The sequence below is a fragment of the Maniola jurtina genome, chromosome 2 (assembly GCF_905333055.1).
Source record: "Maniola jurtina chromosome 2, ilManJurt1.1, whole genome shotgun sequence".
Taxonomy (NCBI): domain Eukaryota; kingdom Metazoa; phylum Arthropoda; class Insecta; order Lepidoptera; family Nymphalidae; genus Maniola; species Maniola jurtina.
The window spans coordinates 14403954-14425177 of record NC_060030.1 but is presented as its reverse complement, the minus strand read 5'-3'; the positions used below and the strand labels follow the sequence as shown (position 1 = coordinate 14425177).

The window sequence follows — 21224 nt, the reverse complement described above, 5'->3', positions numbered from 1 at the left end:
TGACAGCTTCGTAGAATAAATTCTTCCGAATGATCCATCTAGTGCATTGGTGATGATATTGCATGGTGATGGTGATATGTTGCATATTGCAACTTACACCAAGGCCGCTCTTGTTTACGTTCGTCTTCACTAGGGTGGAAAGGCACCCTTATGATGATATCTCGGGGGTGGAATTCTAGCAAAAAGGGGAGGCTTTTTAAAGTGTTGCAAAGTTCTTATTATATGGTCGTGTTGAAAGCCTCGTAACCGCTATCAGGGACATTAAATGGATAAATACAAGCGCTCGGCGCCCGCGGACGAAGATCCTAATGAAGGAAGTCGTGTTAAAAGGAAATCGTTTGTTTTGTTGGTGGCCGCTGCTTTAAAGTTTGTAATTTTTGTTTTATTTTACACACAGGGAACAACAAGTGCGGTCAAAGTTGCTGCCAATTTTTTTTAACCCCCGACCCAAAAAAAGGGGTATTATAAGTTTGACGTGTGTATCTATGTATCTGTGTATCTGTCTGTGGCGTCGTAGCTCTTAAACTAATGAACCGATTTTAATTTAGTTTTTTTAATTTGAAAGGTGGCTTGATCGAGAGTGTTCTTAGCTATAATCCAAGAAAATCGGTTCAGCTGTTTGAAAGTTATCAGCTCTTTTCTAGTTACTGTAACCTTCACTTGTCGGGGGTGTTATAAATTTTTGATTTACACTTTTTATGCTCTGTATTTTGGGATACGACGCACAATAACTATCTATCACTACTCTGAGAACCAAAGTGGCAGATACAACTCAACGAATTAGTCAGCTGAAGTGGCAATGGGCAGGTCAAATTAAATCGGAACGGAAGGATATAACACAATTATTGTCCTAAGAAAACTCCTAACAGTTTTCCAATCCTCATTTGTAGTTAATGAAGGGGTCATAGCCTGCAGCAATGAAAATTACAACGCAGATAGAGAGGAATTCATTTGCACCACTATAAAATATCATGTGTGTCGTTCTGTTGCCTTTGCGTTAGCGCATTGTTCGTCCAAATAAGATGAAACTCCAAGCGCTAGTCTATTATTTAAAAAAAAATTGTACAGTTGTTGTCGGCACTTACGTAAAAGTTTCTGACATAGTATTATCAACGTACAGTAAAAGGCATTGTTACACATGTCGGGCATTAGCTAATGTGTTTATAAAACGTTATAACACGAGTTATTAAATAGAAACTTCGTTACAATTCAAGATAATAGTCTGATTAAAGAAACGTGTGGGATCAAGAATAATCTACAAATAATAGTAATCTTCAATAGCTAAAAAGGCGACCGGATTACGAAAAGTTAAGTTTTGAAAGGTTTATTAGAATCTAATATCGTTATCTTCTGCTCTATTCCTTGTGCCGTAATTTGGTTACGTAAGCAGTTTTAACGAAACTTGACATAATGCACAGAACATTTGTTTTATCCCAGAAAACAAAGTGTTCTTTCTCACAGGATTTTTTAAATAATCAGGTGTACCAATTTTGCAGAAAAAAGCTAGTTTTAATTATTATTTTTTAAATTATATTTTAATAAATTTATTTATGAAAAATATTTACACATATACATATATAATAGTAGATTATCTTGGGGATAATGTAATGTCACGGGCACCTGGATAAATCCCAAGCATAACGAGGGATTTTAGAGTAACTCCCGAGCGTAGCGAGGGTGTTGCATCTAGAATCCTGAGTGAAGCGCGGGGTTTAGGGGCGCCCAAGACTAAGACAGCATTATCCCCATGTTAAATACTCTACTATTTCACACCACTCACGTGGTGACGACGGACGGCAGTGGTGTGAAAATAAAATACCACTGCATTCGACATTACGCAGTACGACACATATCACATCAGGTTGCATAATAATGTGATAATACAGTGGTGTATTCTAGTGGTATTAATACTCAAATTCTGCAAATCATCGTTCATTGCAATTGCAGTTTCAGCAGTATTGATATCCTATCTACGACTACTATTTGTTATGAACTGCTAAAATACACATTGTAATCTTAGTTTGCGTTATAGAATTTTCTGCTAAGTTTCAAGATAATATATAAATAATAATAATCAAACAAAGAAAAGTTTATTGTTTCAAAAACAATGTTAAATCTGTACTGCAAGCTTATAGCCGTTATTTTACTTTTATATTCTTACCTAGCTAAAAGTAAACAATATTTTGAAAAACAATTTTGTGGTGTATCGTGAGGTATCGTAGACAAAATGATGTATGTAATAGCCTAGTTCTTCGGGGGGTCCGAGATTCAATCCCGAGTCAACTCTAACTTTTCGGAAATATGTGTGTTTTGAACAATCATTATGTTTTAATGGTGAAGGAGAATATCGGGTGGAACCGTTTTTACTGAGAGTTCGCCATAATGCTCAAAATCTGCCAATCCGCACTTGGCCAGCGTGATAGAGACTATACCCAAGCCTTCCTCACTCTGAGAGGAGACCCGTGCTCTGTAGTGAGCCGGTGATGGGTTGATGATGATGTGATGATGTAGACAGAAACATCACTACATACATTCTCATTTACACGCACTACATAATTTTAAATTTATCGGACTGTATCCGCTTTGATTAATAAATAAGCCTGGAATAAGCACCAGTAGTTTAATTTATGATGGATCAATACCCATAAAGATAACTTTCTCGTTATAAATATGAGATCGAATACTTTATCGTTGTCATTAGACAAGTTACAATGTTAAGAATAATTTCGATAGTGGCCGTACTAATTTGCGTCCAGGCTTTGCCGGGCCCTCCGACCCCTGGACCCGGAGAGAGGCCGGGAGGTCCACCCATTTTTGATACCGTAAGTTTATTAAACAACACAATTAAAAAAAACCGGAAAGTGCAAATCGGAGTCGCGCATCGATGGTTCCGTACCTATCATGAAAGGATAGGTGCACTAATTTTGTTGCTTAAATTAAGTATCTCCAACTGCAAATGTAATTGTAATTGGAATAATATATTATTTTATATGATATAACTACCATTTAACGATTTAACGATTTTTGGATTTTTCGTTTACCTACTTGTTCTATGAGATCGAAAAAGTTCGGAACTAGTCGATGGATAATGGAAATCACTTACGATAGTTTAAACACTAAAATAGATGGGTACAACTGTAGGTACAAGTATACGGCATCGATTTTATCATTCTGTTTGCCCTACACTCTGTTTGTCGAGGCGTGGCGTGGTGTTGACTTTAGGACCTTTCGATTTCAACACCCATTCGCAAACATTGACAAAATTGTTTACACAGTCAAATCAAAATTCTTTATTTTGTAGAAACATTTAAAGTAAGGTAACATCTATTTTAAAGAGATACAGAAGATAATTTCGCCTTAAAAATAGGTAAAAAAAGAAATACAAATTTCAAATTCAGTCACAAAACAAATTTTACAATATCACAAGCGCAATTTGATTTGTGAAAAAACTTTCAAGTCTTTTTTATTTTAAGTATAGAAATAGTTAACACTTTAAAACCTTTCATTTTTAGGAAGGAAGATTGATGCGAGATGGTTACTACTCGGAAACGCACGATGTCATAACCAGCGATGGCTATATATTGGAAATCAACAGAATTCCCAACTCTCGTTACAAGAAAGGACCTATTAAACCAAAATCTAAACCCGTAGTCTTCTTAATGCACGGATTACAGGCTTCAGCTATATCCTATATCTTTGCGGGGCCCAATATCAGCTTAGGTTAGTATTCATTAATTATTTATTAATCTGCCTGTAGATTTTCTGCATGCCTAAAATTTTTCTCTAAAATGTTCTCAAAGGTGAGTGAATGCTGCCGATCAGCATTTTTTCAGCATCGTGGATCCTTTTCATTCTAAGAGGAGCCCCATTATTCAATTAGTAGGCCAGCGATCGTGTGAAAATATTTTATTGAAAACTAGCTGATCCTACATAAGGGTTACCATCCTTGAAAATCATTTCATACTGGGTAGACCCCGAGTATAAAAGGAACTAAAACAACCTAAATGCAAAGTTTCAAGTTTCTAGGTTTCAGTTTTACGTAAATATTGTGTCAGTCTGACCTTTTGGAAATCATACAACCTGCAAAGTGAAATAAAATAATACCTTTATCATGATTAAGGTTCAGACGGATAATAAAATCGCGATATATAATCATGATACCGTAATATTGATGTGTAAACGTGATAATAAAATCAAATTGATAAATATTTAGATTGCTATTAACTTAATGAACCTTTTTCCTATGGTGGGTTTGTTTATAAACTAACTTTATTTCTCTTAGGCCAACTTCTGACTCTTAGGGCATATCAATCCTCTACCACTAGTTTGGAAAGCAAATTCTATTGAGAGGATTCAGCCCAAAACTCAGAAAGCCCAAAATGCCAAACTTTTATCATATATGTTGCCTGTATAAATGTTATACATCATGAGTATTGCTATCTTATGGATAGCTGATTGCAAAGTAAATTAATTCCCCGCAACTTTGCCATTACAAAGTTGCCTAAAAATTTTAATCTTTTTAACCCCCGATCCAAAAAGAGGGGTGTTATAAGTTTGACGTATGTATCTGGCTGTGGCATCGTAGCTCCTAAACTAATGAACCGATTTTAATTTAGTCTTTTTTGTTTGAAAGGTGCCTTGATCGAGAGTGTTCTTAGCTATAATCCAAAAAAATCGGTTCGGCCATTTGAAAGTTATCTCTTTTCTAGTTACTGTAACCTTCACTTGTCGGGGGTGTTATAAATTTTTAATTTATTCCATTTCAGCTTATCAACTCGCCGATGCCGGCTACGACGTATGGATGGGCAACTCACGAGGCACCGTCAACTCTCGCCGTCACATCAGACTTAACCCTGACGACCGCAGAGACAAAAAGGAATTCTTCGACTACACCTTCGAAGATATCGCAGTAAAGGATCTTCCTACAATGATCGACTACGTTCTTGAAGTGACTAAACAGCCACAGCTCAACTACGTCGGCCATTCGCAAGGTGGAACCAACTTCCTCGTTCTCAACTCTCTCCTGCCGGAATATAACAGGAAGTTTAAATCTGCACATTTGTTAGCGGGAGTGGGCTACCAAAGACATTTCCCTAACATAGTTCTCGGTGGAGCCGCCATAACTACTGACCTTATACACGTGAGTTCTTCTTTACTAATACAAGTGTAAATTAAATATTTATAGCACCCCCGACCCAGTGAAGGTTACAGTAACTAGAAAAGAGCTGATCACTTTCAAACGGCTGAACCGATTTTCTTGGGTTATAACTAAGAACACTTTCGATCAAGCCACCTTTCAAACAAAGAAAACTATATTAAAATCGGTTCATTAGTTTAGGAGCTACGATACCACAAACAGATACACAGATACACACGTCAAACTTATAACACCCCTCTTTATGGGTCGGGGGTTAAAACTGCAATGATTTGCCTGTATAAGCGCATCACCTATAAAAACCATAGGACCGATTGAAATGAAGCTTTGAGATTTAATGAATTATTATTATCAGAATCGCTCCAACTTTGATCATAATTTCTCTAGAACCCAAAATCGAACTATGATCTAAACCCGAACTATGATCTATGATCGAACTATGGTCTATGATATTTTCATTTGAAAATAGAACCCTTTTCAGTACTCGGCTGACGATAGCTACTATCCCTTTCATACTGCTTCCTGTAAAAAGACAGCACTTATTTTGGTTGTTTTGTGAGTAATCGAAGTAGAACCGTATATTTTGTTGATGTTATATATTTATAGTAAAAAATATGAAAATAAGTCAAAAGAAGCCCTCTTCATGCTTGTGAAAGTTCTATTAAAATCGGTTGAGCTGTTTGATGACTAATGTCGATAAAAAGACGGACAAAAATTGTGAAGACATTAAATTACAATTAGACAATGAGACAATTATGTATTAAGTAGACTCTACAATAATTTCATTTATTGGTGAACATAGAATTAGGTGTATAGTGAAATATTTAACAAAATTTCAGGCTTTTGCAGTACAAATAGGAATGATAGAAATCTTTGGGCCCAGCGCGAACGCAGAAGTACACTGCGATGAAAGCAACAAGCTATCGGTAGAATGTACCCTTGAACAGGTTAAAGATACTATGGTAAGTATTTTATTTGATACTAGATTATGCCCGCCACTTCGTCTGCGTGGATTTAGATTTTTGAAAATCCCGTGGAAACTCTTTGCTTTTCCGGGATAAAAAGTTGCTTATGTCAATTTCCGGGATGCAAGCTACCTTTATAGCAAATTCCATGTAAATCGGTTTAACGGAGGGACCTTTGAGAATCCCGTGGGAATTTTTTGATTTTCCGGGATAAAAAGTAGCCTATGTCCGTCCCCGGGATGTAAGCTAACTCTGTACCAATTTTCATCAAAATCGGTTAAACTGTTGGGCCGTGAAAAGCTAGCAGATAGACAGACAGACAGAGACACTTTCGCATTTTTAATATCAGTATGGATGATTTGATAACAAATTCAAAATATTTATTTCACAAAGTTTGGTACTAAGTACACTTCTTGTAAATCAAATAGGTGAATTAATTCTATATCCTTAGAAGGTTTGTCCTAATACAATGAAACAATTAGTCTTTTCCTTTTACAGCTACAAATATTCGGCGATTTTGACATCATAGCCGGAGCATCAATCAAGCAATACGCGCACTACGGACAAAACATCAGAGACAGATCCTTCAGAAGGTGGAATTATTATCCTATGAGGAACTTAATGGTATACGGCAGCGTGGCCCCACCAAGATATGACTTGAGTTTGATAACCGCAGATGTCACTATGCATTATACTGTTGGTGATGTGTTATTACATGAACGCGATGTTTTAAGTATGGCCGCAGATATGCCCAACGCCAAAGTCCGCAGAGTAGCTCGCTCCGATTTCTCTCATACTGATTTTGTATCTGCTGCCGACGCTAGAGAACAAGTACTAGATTATGTTGTTAAAAGGATTAACGAAGAAAATAAGAAAAAATAGGCAATCGCATCTATCAGAAAGGATATGATATTCGACATACGGGTCGCGACAATAGTATTTTTGTAAAGCATTAATTAGTTACCTCACAGTAAAGAATGTATTAAACAGATTAATTCCGATTTGTAAGTACATGATAATATTAAAACTTTCCATAGGATTTATCACAAAAATTGGACGCAATTGTGTTACATACAGCCTGAATGTTATTAATTAAAACAACCTGAATATTATACTGATTATTATATTTTAAAAATATAATGTTTTTTTCCTTTATCCCCTAATGAGATGAGTTTTAATGAAGCCAATACACTACGATAATGATTGGAAATCATCCTGAGAGTATACCTTTAATTAATGAAATGAAAATGTATTATTATTCTGATTAAACATGTTATTTCCATGGACTTATGACAAACTTAAATAACAACACTCGATAAAGTTAAATCATAAACGTAATTAATGAACTTACTGTCGGTGTAATTAAACCCTGAAAAACAATAATAGCAAAACCTGTGAAAGAAAAGTTCAAACCGGATAGTAAAATGATCATTGATATTGATACAATAATATTTTCAGGTTATATTCTGAAGTAAGAATTTAGTAGGTACGATTTACAATACAAACACGTATCTTGTCTGGGCTATCATAGATAAAGCGTGTTTATTATACAAGAAATTAATATAGTTTCGACGCATAAAAAGGATTAACATAATCCACGCAATAATTTATTAAATAAGGTAAAATCTAACACATCAACAAGTAAAAAAACTCTTTACGGTGTCAATAAGCAAATGTGAGTCTGTCTGTCTACTAGCTTTTCACAAAATATACAGAGATAGTTTACATCCCGAGGAAGGACATGCTACTTCTTATCCAGGAAATAACTCACACGGGATTTTTGAATCCTGCTTGTATCCTATGAGGCTTTCTAAAGCCGTTTCTGTCTACTACTACTAGGAAGTCTACCAACACTGTTCTTTTTGATGCGAGGTGACTTCAACGTTTATTGAATCTTCGGTAACGTGAAGAATCTCTGGCAGAGATTCTATGTTGATATTTAGTGGTAGGAGTCAAATGGCCACGTTATTCCTATGTGTTTCCATTTACATTCTATCTACACAAGATTATAGTAGAGTACTGAGTAATTAAGGCAAATCAATATCAAGCACAACAATATCACAAGAGTCAATGTGATATTGTTGTGCTTGGATCTTAGGTGGTAACTATTGTTTATGATCACGGTAGGTAGGAGATCACGGAGCTTTGAGAATAGAGTTATAGTTTGGTTATAGTAGGTAGGTCATTCTTAAATTCCTTAGTAGGATATGTCGGGATATCATCTTAAATACATTTTACATGTTTTTAAGAAGAACAAATCTTTATTCATTTAAATAAAAACGTGAAAGCCAAGCCTATTTTATCGAAATTTAATCTTATCAATGGAGATGAAAATAATCATATGCTATCACACAAATAGCTAAACCTATCTACCCTTTCGTAATCGGGTGCGACCGAATGAAGCAATAAATCAAATTAATCAAAAAAGGATTATTTGCAGTTATGATAGATACTGATATCAATACCTAATTTTATTTATAGATTTAAAACCTAGATAAACTAGATAAGTTTACATTATAAATATGAGTTCAGCAAGTTTACTTGTCATTAGTCAAACTGCAATGCTGAGAATTACTACTATTGTGATCGGCTTAGTATGTGTCCAGGCTTTACCTTCCAACGTGGAATGGACAAACAAACAAACAAAGACACCCCCGCGATTCAACACTGTAAGTATTATTGATGGGTTCAATGATACCATGATAATAAATAATGAATACTAAGTAATGGCAATTACAGAAAATGTTATTATACAAACAACAAGTCCTTCCTGTGATTCGAGCGAGAACAATTTCTATGTTTTTATATTTCATAATTTTTATTCTATTGACAGTCTATCTCGCAGTCTTTTTGAAAAAGCCTTCCAAATATTATGTTGAAATAATATGTATTTTATTATCAAGACCATAATTATTTCAAAATAGAAAGAAAAGTGTATTTGCTTTCGTTTGATAAAATTTCAGTTTCGATTGATTTAATTGTGCATAATACTAATTTGAGTTTATGAAAAACAATGACTATTCAAGACAACTTGAATGAATTTGATGATTGTATTTGGAAAACAGCCTTCCAATGAGAATTAATATCTACGTCAAACCAGAATTTATTCAGAACATCGTTCAATTTTTTTTAAATGTTTTTTAGACTTACTTAGGTTAATAATAATTAATTAACATCGTCATTATTTTGCCCAAGTGCTATAATAGCCATTTATAACCAGTTTTAGGGCTAATTTTCTTGACCTTAAGTAAAGGTAATGATAGAAGTCGCCTCTTCATCGTATTTTCCTCCTATTCTATCCTCCAAACTTCATTTTTTATCAAAAACATTTTATTTTTAGGAGTTAAGGATAGCCATTGACGGCTACTACTCAGAAAGCCACGATGTTACAACGAGTGATGGCTACATATTGGAAATCAATAGGATTCCCAATCCTCGCTTCAAAATTGGACCCATCAGGCCGAGGTCTAAGCCCGTTGTATTCCTAATGCACGGATTACAGAGTTCAGCACTAGCCTATGTTGCTGCGGGACCGCGCCTAAGCATAGGTAACTATGAATGAATTAATGAATGTATATTTTACTGTACACCGAGAAAACACAACAACAAAAACATAAAATATAGAGATAGTACATCCATGTGGATTTAGATTTTTAACACTTCCCCGGAGTTCTGATTTACAAGCTATCTTTAAATCAGTTAAAATCGGTCAAACGATAGGCTGTGAAAATGTAACAGACGGACAGACGCATTTATAATATTAGTATGGATAACTATGTAGGTACATATCAAATCCTTCTACCACTCGTAGGTATCAATTGATGATAAATAAATGGGAGTCGCGCGGAGGAAGCTAAACACAAATTTGGACCTCCCAGTCGGTCACACATCCAGTTACTGACTTGGGTCAACATTGCTCAACCAGAACAAATCATTGATAGCGCTGTCCCTAATGCCCGGTTTCAACGGCCCAACAACGTTGTTATCTGTCAAAATTTTTATGGTTTGATTACAGAAAATTTAATATTGAAACAACCACCACCTTCTATTTACGATAATTTTATACCACAACAGATCATTACTTTATAATATGTATCGTAATTGTAATCTTTCAATGAAAATAAGCGTGTCATTATAATATCTTAGAGTAAACTCTCTTGTTCCAGCGTACATCCTTGCTGATGCTGGTTATGACGTTTGGATGGGCAATGCACGAGGTATAATCAACTCTCGCCGCCACATGTGGCTCAACCCTGACGATGAAGAAGAAAGAATTAGATTTTTCGACTTCACTTTCGAGGATGTCGCAACAAAAGACCTTCCTCCTATGATTGACTATATTCTACGAACTACTCAGCAACAACAGCTCAACTACATTGGTCATTCGCAAGGAGGAACTGCTTTCCTCGTCCTCAATTCCATGATGCCGGCGTATAACCAGAAGTTCATATCAGCACATTTACTGGCCGGCGTTGGTCACCAAAGTTACTTTCCTAGTGATGTTTTGAGCACAGCCGCAATGAGTACCGACCTGATATTTGTAAGTAGCACTACACATATTATAAATGCGAAACGTGTTTGTTTGTCGGTTTATTGGTTGTAGCCTATGTGCTAATCCAGGGTATAATCTATCTCCATTCTAAATTTCAGCCCAATTCGTCCAGAAGCTTTTGCGTGAAGGAGGAACAAACATACACACACACACACACACACACACACACACACATGCAAACTTTCTCCTTTATAATATTAGTGTGATTATTTTGTCCTTCAATCACGCCGCAACAAAGCAACGGATTGACTTGTTTTTTGACAGTGATATAGTTGAAGACCTTGATAGTGACATAGGTTACTTTTATCCCGGAAAATCAAAGAGAATTTCTCAATTTCTCACACAAGAAATCTAAATACACGCGGACAAAGTCGCGAGCATCAGCTAGTCAGCCAGCATGTAATAAATCTAATCACCTTTGATGTTTTTAGAGATAGCTTATCAAATTTATGATACTGTAATAAATATGCTTAACATTCTGCAACCATTATCTAAAGAATTAAAAATAGATTAAATCTGCTTTGTTCTGGCATAAAAATGTCGAGCTTAGTGATGCAGATAATTTTACAAAATTAAGTAAAAGTGAAATAAATTTTATTGCAGACAGTCGCTGTGAACACTGGATCCGTGGAGCTCTTAGGACCCAATAACAACAACAATAATGAAATAGCAGTTGAAGTAGCAGCCAATGCAATAGGGTGCACGGGGGAGCTAGATAAATTTTCCTCCATATTCTGTAAAGTTAAAGCAGTTATGGACGTTATGGTTAGTACATAAATTATTCTAAAACATGTTTTAACAATTTAAGATTCCTTATATTTGATGAACATTATGCTGAAGTTTAGGTTGGAGTGCGTTTGCCTAGAAGGTGCCTTTTCACACCATTGAAATAGTAATGCAATCGAGAAAATATGCAAATTGATTGAGAGATACACTAGTTTTTGTTATGTCACATGTTACTGTATAAAAATTTTACTGCTGAATTTTAGACTGAATTGGTGGTATAATAAAGAAGTGGTAGAGTCACAAGTTGTCCCATATGCAATAAAATAAATTGAATTTCAAATGGAAAACATGTTAGCGGTATACGACAAAAAAAAATGTTAAGGAGTTTATTTAAAAGAATAAAATAAAATATTATCAAGGAGTTCATTAATAAAAGAAGAAAATCAAAGTAAAAGAAAAACTTACTAATAAAATATTTTGTTTTTATTACAGAGGGGGGTATTAGCACCCTTAGAAACAGTAGCTGGAGCTTCCATCAAGCAATACGCACATTTTGGACAAAACATCCGAGACAAAGCCTTCAGACGTTGGAATTACAATCCTCTGAAGAACTTGTGGTTATATGGCAGTTTGAATCCACCTAATTATGACATTACTTTAATCACCGCAGATGTTACCATGCATTACACTGTCGGTGATACATTATTACATGAAAATGATGTTTTGAATATGGCTAAAGTTATACCCAACGCTAAAGCTAGAAGGGTAGCAAGAGATTCATTCAGTCATTTCGACTTCGTAATCGCATCTGACTCGAGAGAGCTAGTTACTGATTACATTGTTGAAAGATTAAATGAAAAGAATGTGATATGATAATTTAAGTTAGCTTTTAAATTGGGTGCAAAGAGTGATTCGATTTTACACAATCTCTAAGCTAAATTGACAACTTTAGTCTAAAAGTAGTGCTGTCCATTTCTATGTGGAACTGTGTGAAAGGAATAGAGCACTACGCCTTTCAATTCAGTATGGTTTAATGTTGTGTACAACCGAATCTGCAGCAATATTACTATTATGAGATATAGACATAAGTTAGATGACTCAAATGAAATTGAATTTAAGGGCGATAAAATGAGATTTTTGTACATAGTAATTTTAGTTAAGCTTAAAAATGTGCAAGACAGGAAATGGCACGAACTTAAGTTAGGAGAAAAATCTAAGCTGGATCTTAATATGTTAATTAAGTTATATTAACTTTTAATAAAATAATGTGAAAATAAATAAGTTTTTTATTTTCTTCATTCCCAAATCGAATTATTATACTTTTATTTACTTAAATATCATCGTCATCGTCATCAACCGATAGACGTCCACTGCTGGGCATAGGTCTCTTGTAGGGATTTCCACCTTCCGATATGAGGTCGTCATTCGAACACTTTGGGAGCTCAACGTCAATCGGTTTTTCGTTTTCATCGAACTATGTGCCCTGCCCATTGACGCTTCAGCTTAACAATCCGTTGAGCTATGTTGGTTATTGATATTTGGTTATTGGTATGTTGGTTATTGGTATTTTGCTTAATGGTAGTCACTCTAGTTTTTCTACGGATCTGCAGATATATTTTAGGCGTTATGCAGATATTTGCAACTAGCTTCTCCTTTCAGCAAATGTTGCCTGGCAGAGATTGCTCTAAGCAATAAGGCCGCCCTTGCACACAAGTTTTTTCTGTTTTTTTCTGTCTGTGTTGTGTTCCTTTACATGTGTTTTTGTGTGCAATAAAGACTTCTATCTATCTATCTATATTTACCGCATCGCGAGTAGGTGTCAGGGGCATAATGTTAAAGGGGATTCCTATTGAATTTACGAGGCCTACAATTTCAAATGAAATATCACGCATTTGGGATGAGGTCGCTCGTCATTTATCTGACTTGACAGTGCTCCATTAAATATATTCAGTGATTTATAGGCGTGTCCGCTGACCCTTTCCCCAAAATTCAATACCGCACTTTGATATTCAATACAACTAAATGACTAAGACAGTTTTGCGGTCGTCATAACTCTTCTCCTAAATTTTGCTTTACAGGCGTAATGCTCGGGTCATATTTTGACAGCCCAGTAATCAAGTCTGCGCTGTGCCAGAGTGAACTAGAGTGAGGGAACTCTCGGTTTAATCCTGATTCAACGATTCAACGGTCAAACATTAGGCTATATTATGGGGGACGTGAAATCAAAGAAAAATACTCGTTCATAGCCCACCTAGCGTCAAATGTAGTTAGCATTTGATCCCATCCAGTGACGCCGAAGCCTCAACGTTTTCTGTCGTGAACTGTAGCTGTACTTATACAATGTGCAAAGTCATATTCTTCATTTCAGCCATTTATATACTTTCAGCAAAACGATATCTCAGAAGCATTCAAAAATTTAGAAACTACAAAAACTTCACCAATAAATATACCACGTAAGTCGACTTGAAGGTAAGTGATCAGCCGTAAGTCGAAGGCATTGGTCTGGAAGATATTTCTCAAACAAAAATGGTTCTTTCCCATAAGAAAGCAGAAGCAATTTAAAATAACCGTCTAATTTAAAAAGACATAATTTGGTAAACAAATATTTAAAGAACAATAACCATTACGGCTCAGCAGCGTCGTAATGGAGCAATAAAGACTGACAACAGAAGGTAATGAGACACCAAATTACTGAGAGCTCTTGGGAAGAAATCGTATCAAAGAATAACAAGTATTTTTAAAGTATTGCAAAGGTCTTGTTACTTGGTCACGCTGGAAGACTCGTAGACGCTACTAGAGTAGAAACATTAAGCGGATAACCCCTCAGAAGATTTGTATCTGAATGGACCAAATAGAAAAAATACCTAATAGTAGTAATAAAAATACTAAGTACGTAGGAAAGATTTTCTACTATTGTGCTAATGCATTGTAGAGTAGGGTTGCCAACCGTATTACAATCCATATCTATTCTAATTTTATAAATGCGAGAGTTTGTCTGTCTGTCTGCTAGCTTTTACCGGCCCAACAGTTTAAACGATTTTGATGGGTACAGAGTTAGTTTGGGTACATACCGGAACGGACATAATCCCGGAAAATGAAAGAATTCCCACGTGATTCTCAAAAGCCTATCCATTGAACCGATTTATATGAAAGGTAAAGATTTATCTTTACGCCAACTTAATAGCAAACTATAAGAAAAAGAAGCCCTGTGATAAGTTTTTGTACTAGAAAGGTGAGAGAGTGTTACTTGTATGAATATATTCCTGACTTCAATAAAAAAATGCTTTCGCAAAGTTCTATCCATCACAAGAATCTTAATGTTTAGTCTCAGATTCTTGGTGTACAATAAATAACATTCGCTCATTTTCTCAAACTAAAACTTTAATGCTAGAAAATTAAGCAATAAACCTCCAGCCACACTGGCGAGTGATTTATTACAGAAACAGGCACCCGCAGCTAACAGAAACGCGTCGAGCTTGGACGCTTTGAAACAATCATCGCACGTGTGAATGCACCCCACTTCCCGAGTGCTTTTCAAACTGTTGGAAATTCCACTCAATTTTCCGCTTTTTCTGTATTTATTGCCTTGTAATGAAATATGAAATATAAAGACTCTTCACTAAATGTAATTATAGTCTTGAAGGATCTAGTAATGTCTGAACCTTGTGTTAATCACAGCAAAAAGTGTTTCTACTGCCAAAAAAATAATAATTGACCCACTATTTAAAGGCTCCGTAGCAAAACGAAATATCCTTATGGTGTCGTCCAATCCGTCTGTCTGCACATATAGACAGGAGCAATAAACCTCCAGCCACACTGGCGAGTGATTTGTTACGGAAACAGGCATCCCAGCAAACAGCAACGCGTCGAGCTTGGACGCTTCTAAACAATCATCGCACGTGTGAATGCACCCCTTCCCGATTGCTTTTCAAACTGTTAGAAATTTTATTCAATTTTCCGCTTTTTATACCCAACTGGCGGCAGGCTTAGAGTTAAAATTTTCATTTTTTAAGTTTGTTTATGTAATCTTAATGTAGGTGAAGAGTATGTTCTTTTTGAGAATAAATCATTTAAACCGATGTGTAGGTATTTCTGTTGCATGCCGCTATAACAATAAATAATAAAAAATTCAAAATGGCTGCCACGAAGGTGAAAAAAATTAAAAAATGTTATTTCTTACGATGGTACGGAACCCATCCTGTGCGAATCCAACTCGCACTTGACCGGTTTTTAAGTACCAATAGCGTACGAACACCTTAACATGCCGGAGGTGTTCCTCTAGAGACATTTCGAGTTACATTCTAAGGAAATGGAAAATGGAAATGTGCTTTGGTGCTTTGTATCAAATGGATCCCAGGCAGTGTGACCCAAATACAATGTCCCATTTATGTCACATGAACAGCAAAAATATGCGTTCGCCCTGACCTAAGACCTCGGATCCAACGAGTTCGGACCACATGTTTTCTCCCTTGTTAAATGTTAAGTGGTCCAAGACACCGCTTTACAAATTCCAGCAATTATAAACTTTTGGCAAAAAGTTTTTACAGGGAAAACCATCATTTCTCGTATTGGAATTCTTGAGCCTAGAATTCAATTCGTTAACGTTTCCAAGCTTGGGTATCCTATCTCTTTGTTTGGAGCTAACGAGGTATGTCAGAATGTACAGTGAGATCAAAACATACGTTGTGTCGATTGTTGACAGCAAAACAAAATAAATAGGAGCAGGCATCTAATAGTCTAGGTAGTAATTTCTATGATACATAGTTAGGTACTTATATAATATATAAAATAAATGATTAAACTTTAGTTAAACTAATCATAAATTTTTAGATAGCTATAGATAACCATCTAAGATATAATACCAAACACCTGAATGAAATAAAGTAGGTATTCAATTATATTCAAAGATAATAATCTAATCGTCCACAATGTGAACTCAATTCGTCGTCTCACGGACGCGTCATTATCACATAAATTATATTATTAGACAAGACTGTCTTGACTGAGGGGTGATGGGAAATTTTGAAAAGGAATTTATCATATGAAAAAGTATAACGCCTTTACCCTTTACGTATACCTTGTACAGAAAACCAACGCTGCACTGAATTTGGATCGTCTCTGTCAAAATAGTTACTTTACATCGGGATTCGGCAAATGATTCTAATATCGCCATTCGCCAATTGTTTGGCCGGTGTCAATCGTATCATTTCGCACACAGAGCCTAGATTCCTCCAACATCGATGGTTCCGCTCATTCGTGACCCAAATGTTAGTTTGTATAATAATGGATATCAGTTTTTAAAAATCCCGCGGGAACCCTTTACGGTATCAGAGAATGTCGCGTCCATCGGCCGGCTGATTTGTCAAGCTTATTTAGAAATTGGCCGTATCCCAAATAGTGTGGCCAGTTGATTTGCCGAATGCCAAATGCGTTGCTTGAACTGAAATCATTTGCCGAATTTCGACAGTGGAGAAGACGATACCTTACAATTTTTGTCAAATACCTTTTTAAAATTTCCTACTATCTCTTCAGCTATAAGACACGGATATCGGAAGTCCAGAGTTCGTTAACAGCCACAATCCCAGCTGCAAGCCTAGCACGTGAGTGGAATAGGTAATACCTAATACAGGACAAAGTTATCGATATTAGGTACATGTATGTCGCTACAACGTGTAATCAAAACGAAAGACCTTTTTAACCGACATCACAATTTTGCTTTTGATTTTGTATTAAATCAATATTATGGGGCTAATATATTGTACATAAGTAGTTAGAAAAGCCCCTAATTAAATGAAAGAAAAAAGGAGATTCTGCATTCAAACCCTATGTATGAAAGTCTTTACGTATGTATGAACGTTCGCGATTTTTTCAAAACCAATTAGCAGTGAACCGATTTTGCTGTTTTTTCATAAACGTAATCTATATAATACTTTCTTGAAGGTTTAAGTATGTATTATATTACCTAGCTATCTTTTCACGAATTATTACGCAAAAATTGTTTTTTTTTTTTCTCCTTTATTTATTTAAGGGCTACACAAAAATTGTTGTTTTTGAGTGTTTTTAAATCGGTTAACTTTTTTTCTTAATTTGTCTACTATTAGTTTAACAAAGAAAATATAAGTATAGGTACCAATTTCTGTGTTAAACAAAGAAATGGGTACCTATATTTTTCTAGGTTTTAAGTTAAACTTACACTTTATGAAATCACAATTAAACGACAAACTAAAAGTTTTGGCAAAAGCTATGAACGGTTATCGAATGAAACGAGTCAAAATCGAGTGCAATCGACATGAAATCGATTTAACAATCGAAACCGTTGAATGGGGCGTTAATTTTACCTACAAGAGCACTTTTGTCTATGGACCTGCAATTACATGACGGCAAATGAGTTGAATCGAACATAAATTAATTTAAAATTATTACGCGGACCACTTATTATTACAGTTTTTTTTAAACTTAGCGTTTTTTTTTTATACTAACTTAACACAATCCAATGCCAGTAACCATTTGCCTTATCTTGTAGTTTTAGTGATTTAGTATTTTTCAAACCCAAAGGGTCAATGCCTTTCCTCCCTATGACGCGGCATTGACTTCGAGTGACCTATTTACAGAACGTTCGTTGACCTCTAGCGTCAGTCAGATGTTTTATTTGAAATAGGTATATTGCAAACTTTTAAAAAATACAGCATTTTAAAATTGTTTTTCGTAGTTTTTTTTTATAATATCTTATCAGTGATCATCAGTAATATCATCTGTCTTCGTTTTTGCTAGCGTTTTTGTTACACCCCGTATAAAAGTGTTAATACGAAGTACCTAGGACCTAGGTATTTCGTAATTTATTTCATCTCAGTTGCAATATCGGCACATAAGCGAAATCAGATGAAATCAATCCAAGCAAAGTGCACCGTTCCCACAAACGATGTTGATACGCGCCTCACGTACTTGATCATAGGGGCAGCGATATAGCGCTACACAAATTTATGATATCAGCGCCACAGACTAAGAATAGCAGTCTTATAGATCGCTAAATCCATTTTTACCTGCAACTGAAGTGAACAACTTTAGATACAGAGAATAACCTTTATTACGTGCTCATGTTATTTATACCCCTGAAAAAGGCCCGGCTAAAAGTAGTACGATTGTTCGTTTCTAATAATATCATACTTTTAGGGTTAGCCGCTTTTTAACAAAAGGACAGCACAAGCGATTTCCCTACGGAGTTGAATCCGACTAAACACGTATGTTACCTTAATTGACGGTTTTATATTCACTTCCTGTTTTGAAAATAAAGTGCCTACTAAACTTTGCTTAAAAACTTCATCGATATACGATGAAATTTTTGCACTCAACAATAACATTCTTTTAAGTTTACATTATACTTATCCAAAAAAAAATATCATAATCCACTTAGCTTCTATCCACACATTATGATTGGGAAAGTATATTCTGTCTATGTATGTCTGTCAGTTTGTCAGCTCATTCAGTTGAAAAACAAAGTGTTATAGAAGGATATTTAAATAACCTAAACATTCGGACCTAACATCCGGACGAACTTGCTGTAAAAAGCTAGTATTCCATAATAACATCCCATACCTAATTTTCTAGACTGTGGATTTTCCCTTCCACCCTCATAATAAATTCCTCGTCCCATTTCCGTTACCGCTAGGGAACAACATGGCTACAGCTGATACGATTCAAAGTGTAGGTTTTTATGAGTTACATAAGAAGCTAAATAAGCCTTCAGCTTACATAAAGTGCGACGCAGCGACAGGCAACACCTATACGGCAGGACGTCACACGCGTTCGAGTGTAGGTTTTTTAACCCCCGACCCAAAAAGAGGGGGGGTTATAAGTTTGATATGTGTATCTGTGTATCTGTCTGTGGCATCGTAGCTCCTAAACTAAAGAACCGATTTTAATTTAATTTTTACGTGGATATGGACTATAAGTACATGCCGTCAAAACAGACCTTAAACCTGCGCAGTGAGTAGTTTATCGATTTATTTAGTGATATGAAATGAGACGCGATGAACCTGCATGCGGAATTTTCTATTTCGTTTTTTCAAACAAAAAATCGCGTGCTCGTTGAAACAAAAGGGATTTAACAAGAGCAAATTAGAGTGCGCCGAATGCGTGCACAACGAGCGTAAAACTAGGGGCTTAGTCACTTCCATGCCCACTGAGTTTAATGATTCTAACAAAACTAATTATATTGCGCCGCTGCGCCCTGTTTCCTTTTATTTTTAACCCCCGACCCAAAAAGAGGGGTGTTACAAGTCTGATGTGTGTATCTGTGTTCTGTCTGTAGCATCGTAGCTCCTAAACTAATGAACCGATTTTAATTTAGTTTTTTTTTTACTAAATCTTTAAATCGCCTGATTGGGTTAGATACCTACCTAGTGAGAATGGGAGAAAATTGTGCTATGGAAATAACAATACTTGGATAGTCCAATAGTAAAACGCCCTCTTGAAGGCCCAAGGGTATTTCTGGATGGACGAACCGTATAAACAGCAATAGAATGTTTTCTTTATTCAAATACACTTTTACAAGTGCACCAGTGGATCTACTACGGTTCAGAATGCCGTTCCTACTGAGAAGAAACAGCTAGAGCTTGGCAGGACCATCAAGAAACCCGGTCGGTTACCTGATAGCCACCGGACTCATTCGGCTTTGGTAGGTTCTATATTGCTGCCTCACTGAGTGACATCAAAACGCAAGCTTGGACTCTATGATTGACTGAATCTGTAAATAAATAGGCGAATTTCCTTAAAATTCTATATCATAGAAGGAAGACTGCAACGAGATATCAGGGTTGTCACTTATCGTTCAGTTTAAGAAAAATCAAAGTTAAAGTCAAAATCATTTATTCAAAGTAGGTACAATTGACTTTGACTTTGACTATTAGATTTCTAAATAAATAAGAGAATTACCTGCGTATATCCGAACAGTGGCAACCCTATTCTCACGTGTCTCGATCCCGCAATCTCGCGCGTCTGAGCGGAATGCCGATAAAACGGCTCATCTGTATAGAGCCTCTTCAGAAATAGCACCCGCGTACATAAATAAACGACGACATTTTTTACATGTAACCTAAGTATCTTTTTGTTGTGAAGTTACAATAATATGATAGTTCAGAATAATCATCATCATTGTAATCAACCCATCGCCAGCCTTCTCATTTTTTTTTATTATAAAATAGCGAGCAGGCATCACCTGATGTTAAGCGAGTCCCGCCGCCCATGAACATTTGCAGCACCAGAGGTACCGTCGATGCGTTGTCGGCCTTTCAGAAATTTGTTGGACTGCCCCTTGAATATCCCCACGTTGTAATTCTGTGAGGAGACCCGAGCACTACTGAGCACGGGTCAGAATGAGAAGAATTCGGCCATAGTCTACCATTTAGTCAAGTGCAGATTGGCAGACTTCATACACCTTTAAGAATATTATAAGGAACTCTCGGGCAATGCTGGTTTCCTCGCCAAGTTTTCCTTCATCTTAAATCAAGTTATATTTCATTTTAAAAACGCACATATGTACCGAAGGAAAAACATCGTGTGGATGCTTGAGAGTTCTCCATAATATTCTCAAAGGTGTGCGAAGTCTGCCAATCCACACTTAGCCAACGTGGCGGACTATGGTTTAAACCCTTCTCATCCTGAGAGCAGTCCTGTTCTCCGCAGTGAGGCGATGGGTTGATCATCATAAAACTAAGGTTAATTTAAGTTGCTATCAAGGTAGATCAAGCTCCACTACACTCTAGCGGTGTGCGTCGCGCCTATGAACCGCAATTAATTACCTTTAATGAGGCAAACACAATTGTTTGCG

The 21224-nt window shown here is 36.0% G+C and overlaps 3 protein-coding genes across 4 annotated transcripts in view; 2 read left to right on the top strand and 1 right to left on the bottom strand.

The window, feature by feature from the left end:
- LOC123871599 (syndecan) overlaps positions 1-21224 on the bottom strand; it is a 310798-nt gene that overhangs the window by 149135 nt on the left and 140439 nt on the right. The window lies entirely within an intron of this gene.
- Positions 148-7188, top strand: LOC123871579 (lipase 3-like). The gene is made up of 5 exons (XM_045915453.1): positions 148-366; positions 3513-3720; positions 4767-5140; positions 5995-6117; positions 6619-7188. Exons 2-5 carry the CDS (start codon positions 3525-3527, stop codon positions 7000-7002), a joined length of 1077 nt encoding a protein of 358 aa, XP_045771409.1. The 5' UTR covers positions 148-366; positions 3513-3524; the 3' UTR covers positions 7003-7188.
- On the top strand, positions 8641-12369 carry LOC123871560 (lipase 3-like). Its single transcript, XM_045915435.1, has 5 exons — positions 8641-8789; positions 9461-9668; positions 10287-10664; positions 11280-11437; positions 11891-12369. Exons 1-5 carry the CDS (start codon positions 8643-8645, stop codon positions 12269-12271), a joined length of 1272 nt encoding a protein of 423 aa, XP_045771391.1. The 5' UTR covers positions 8641-8642; the 3' UTR covers positions 12272-12369.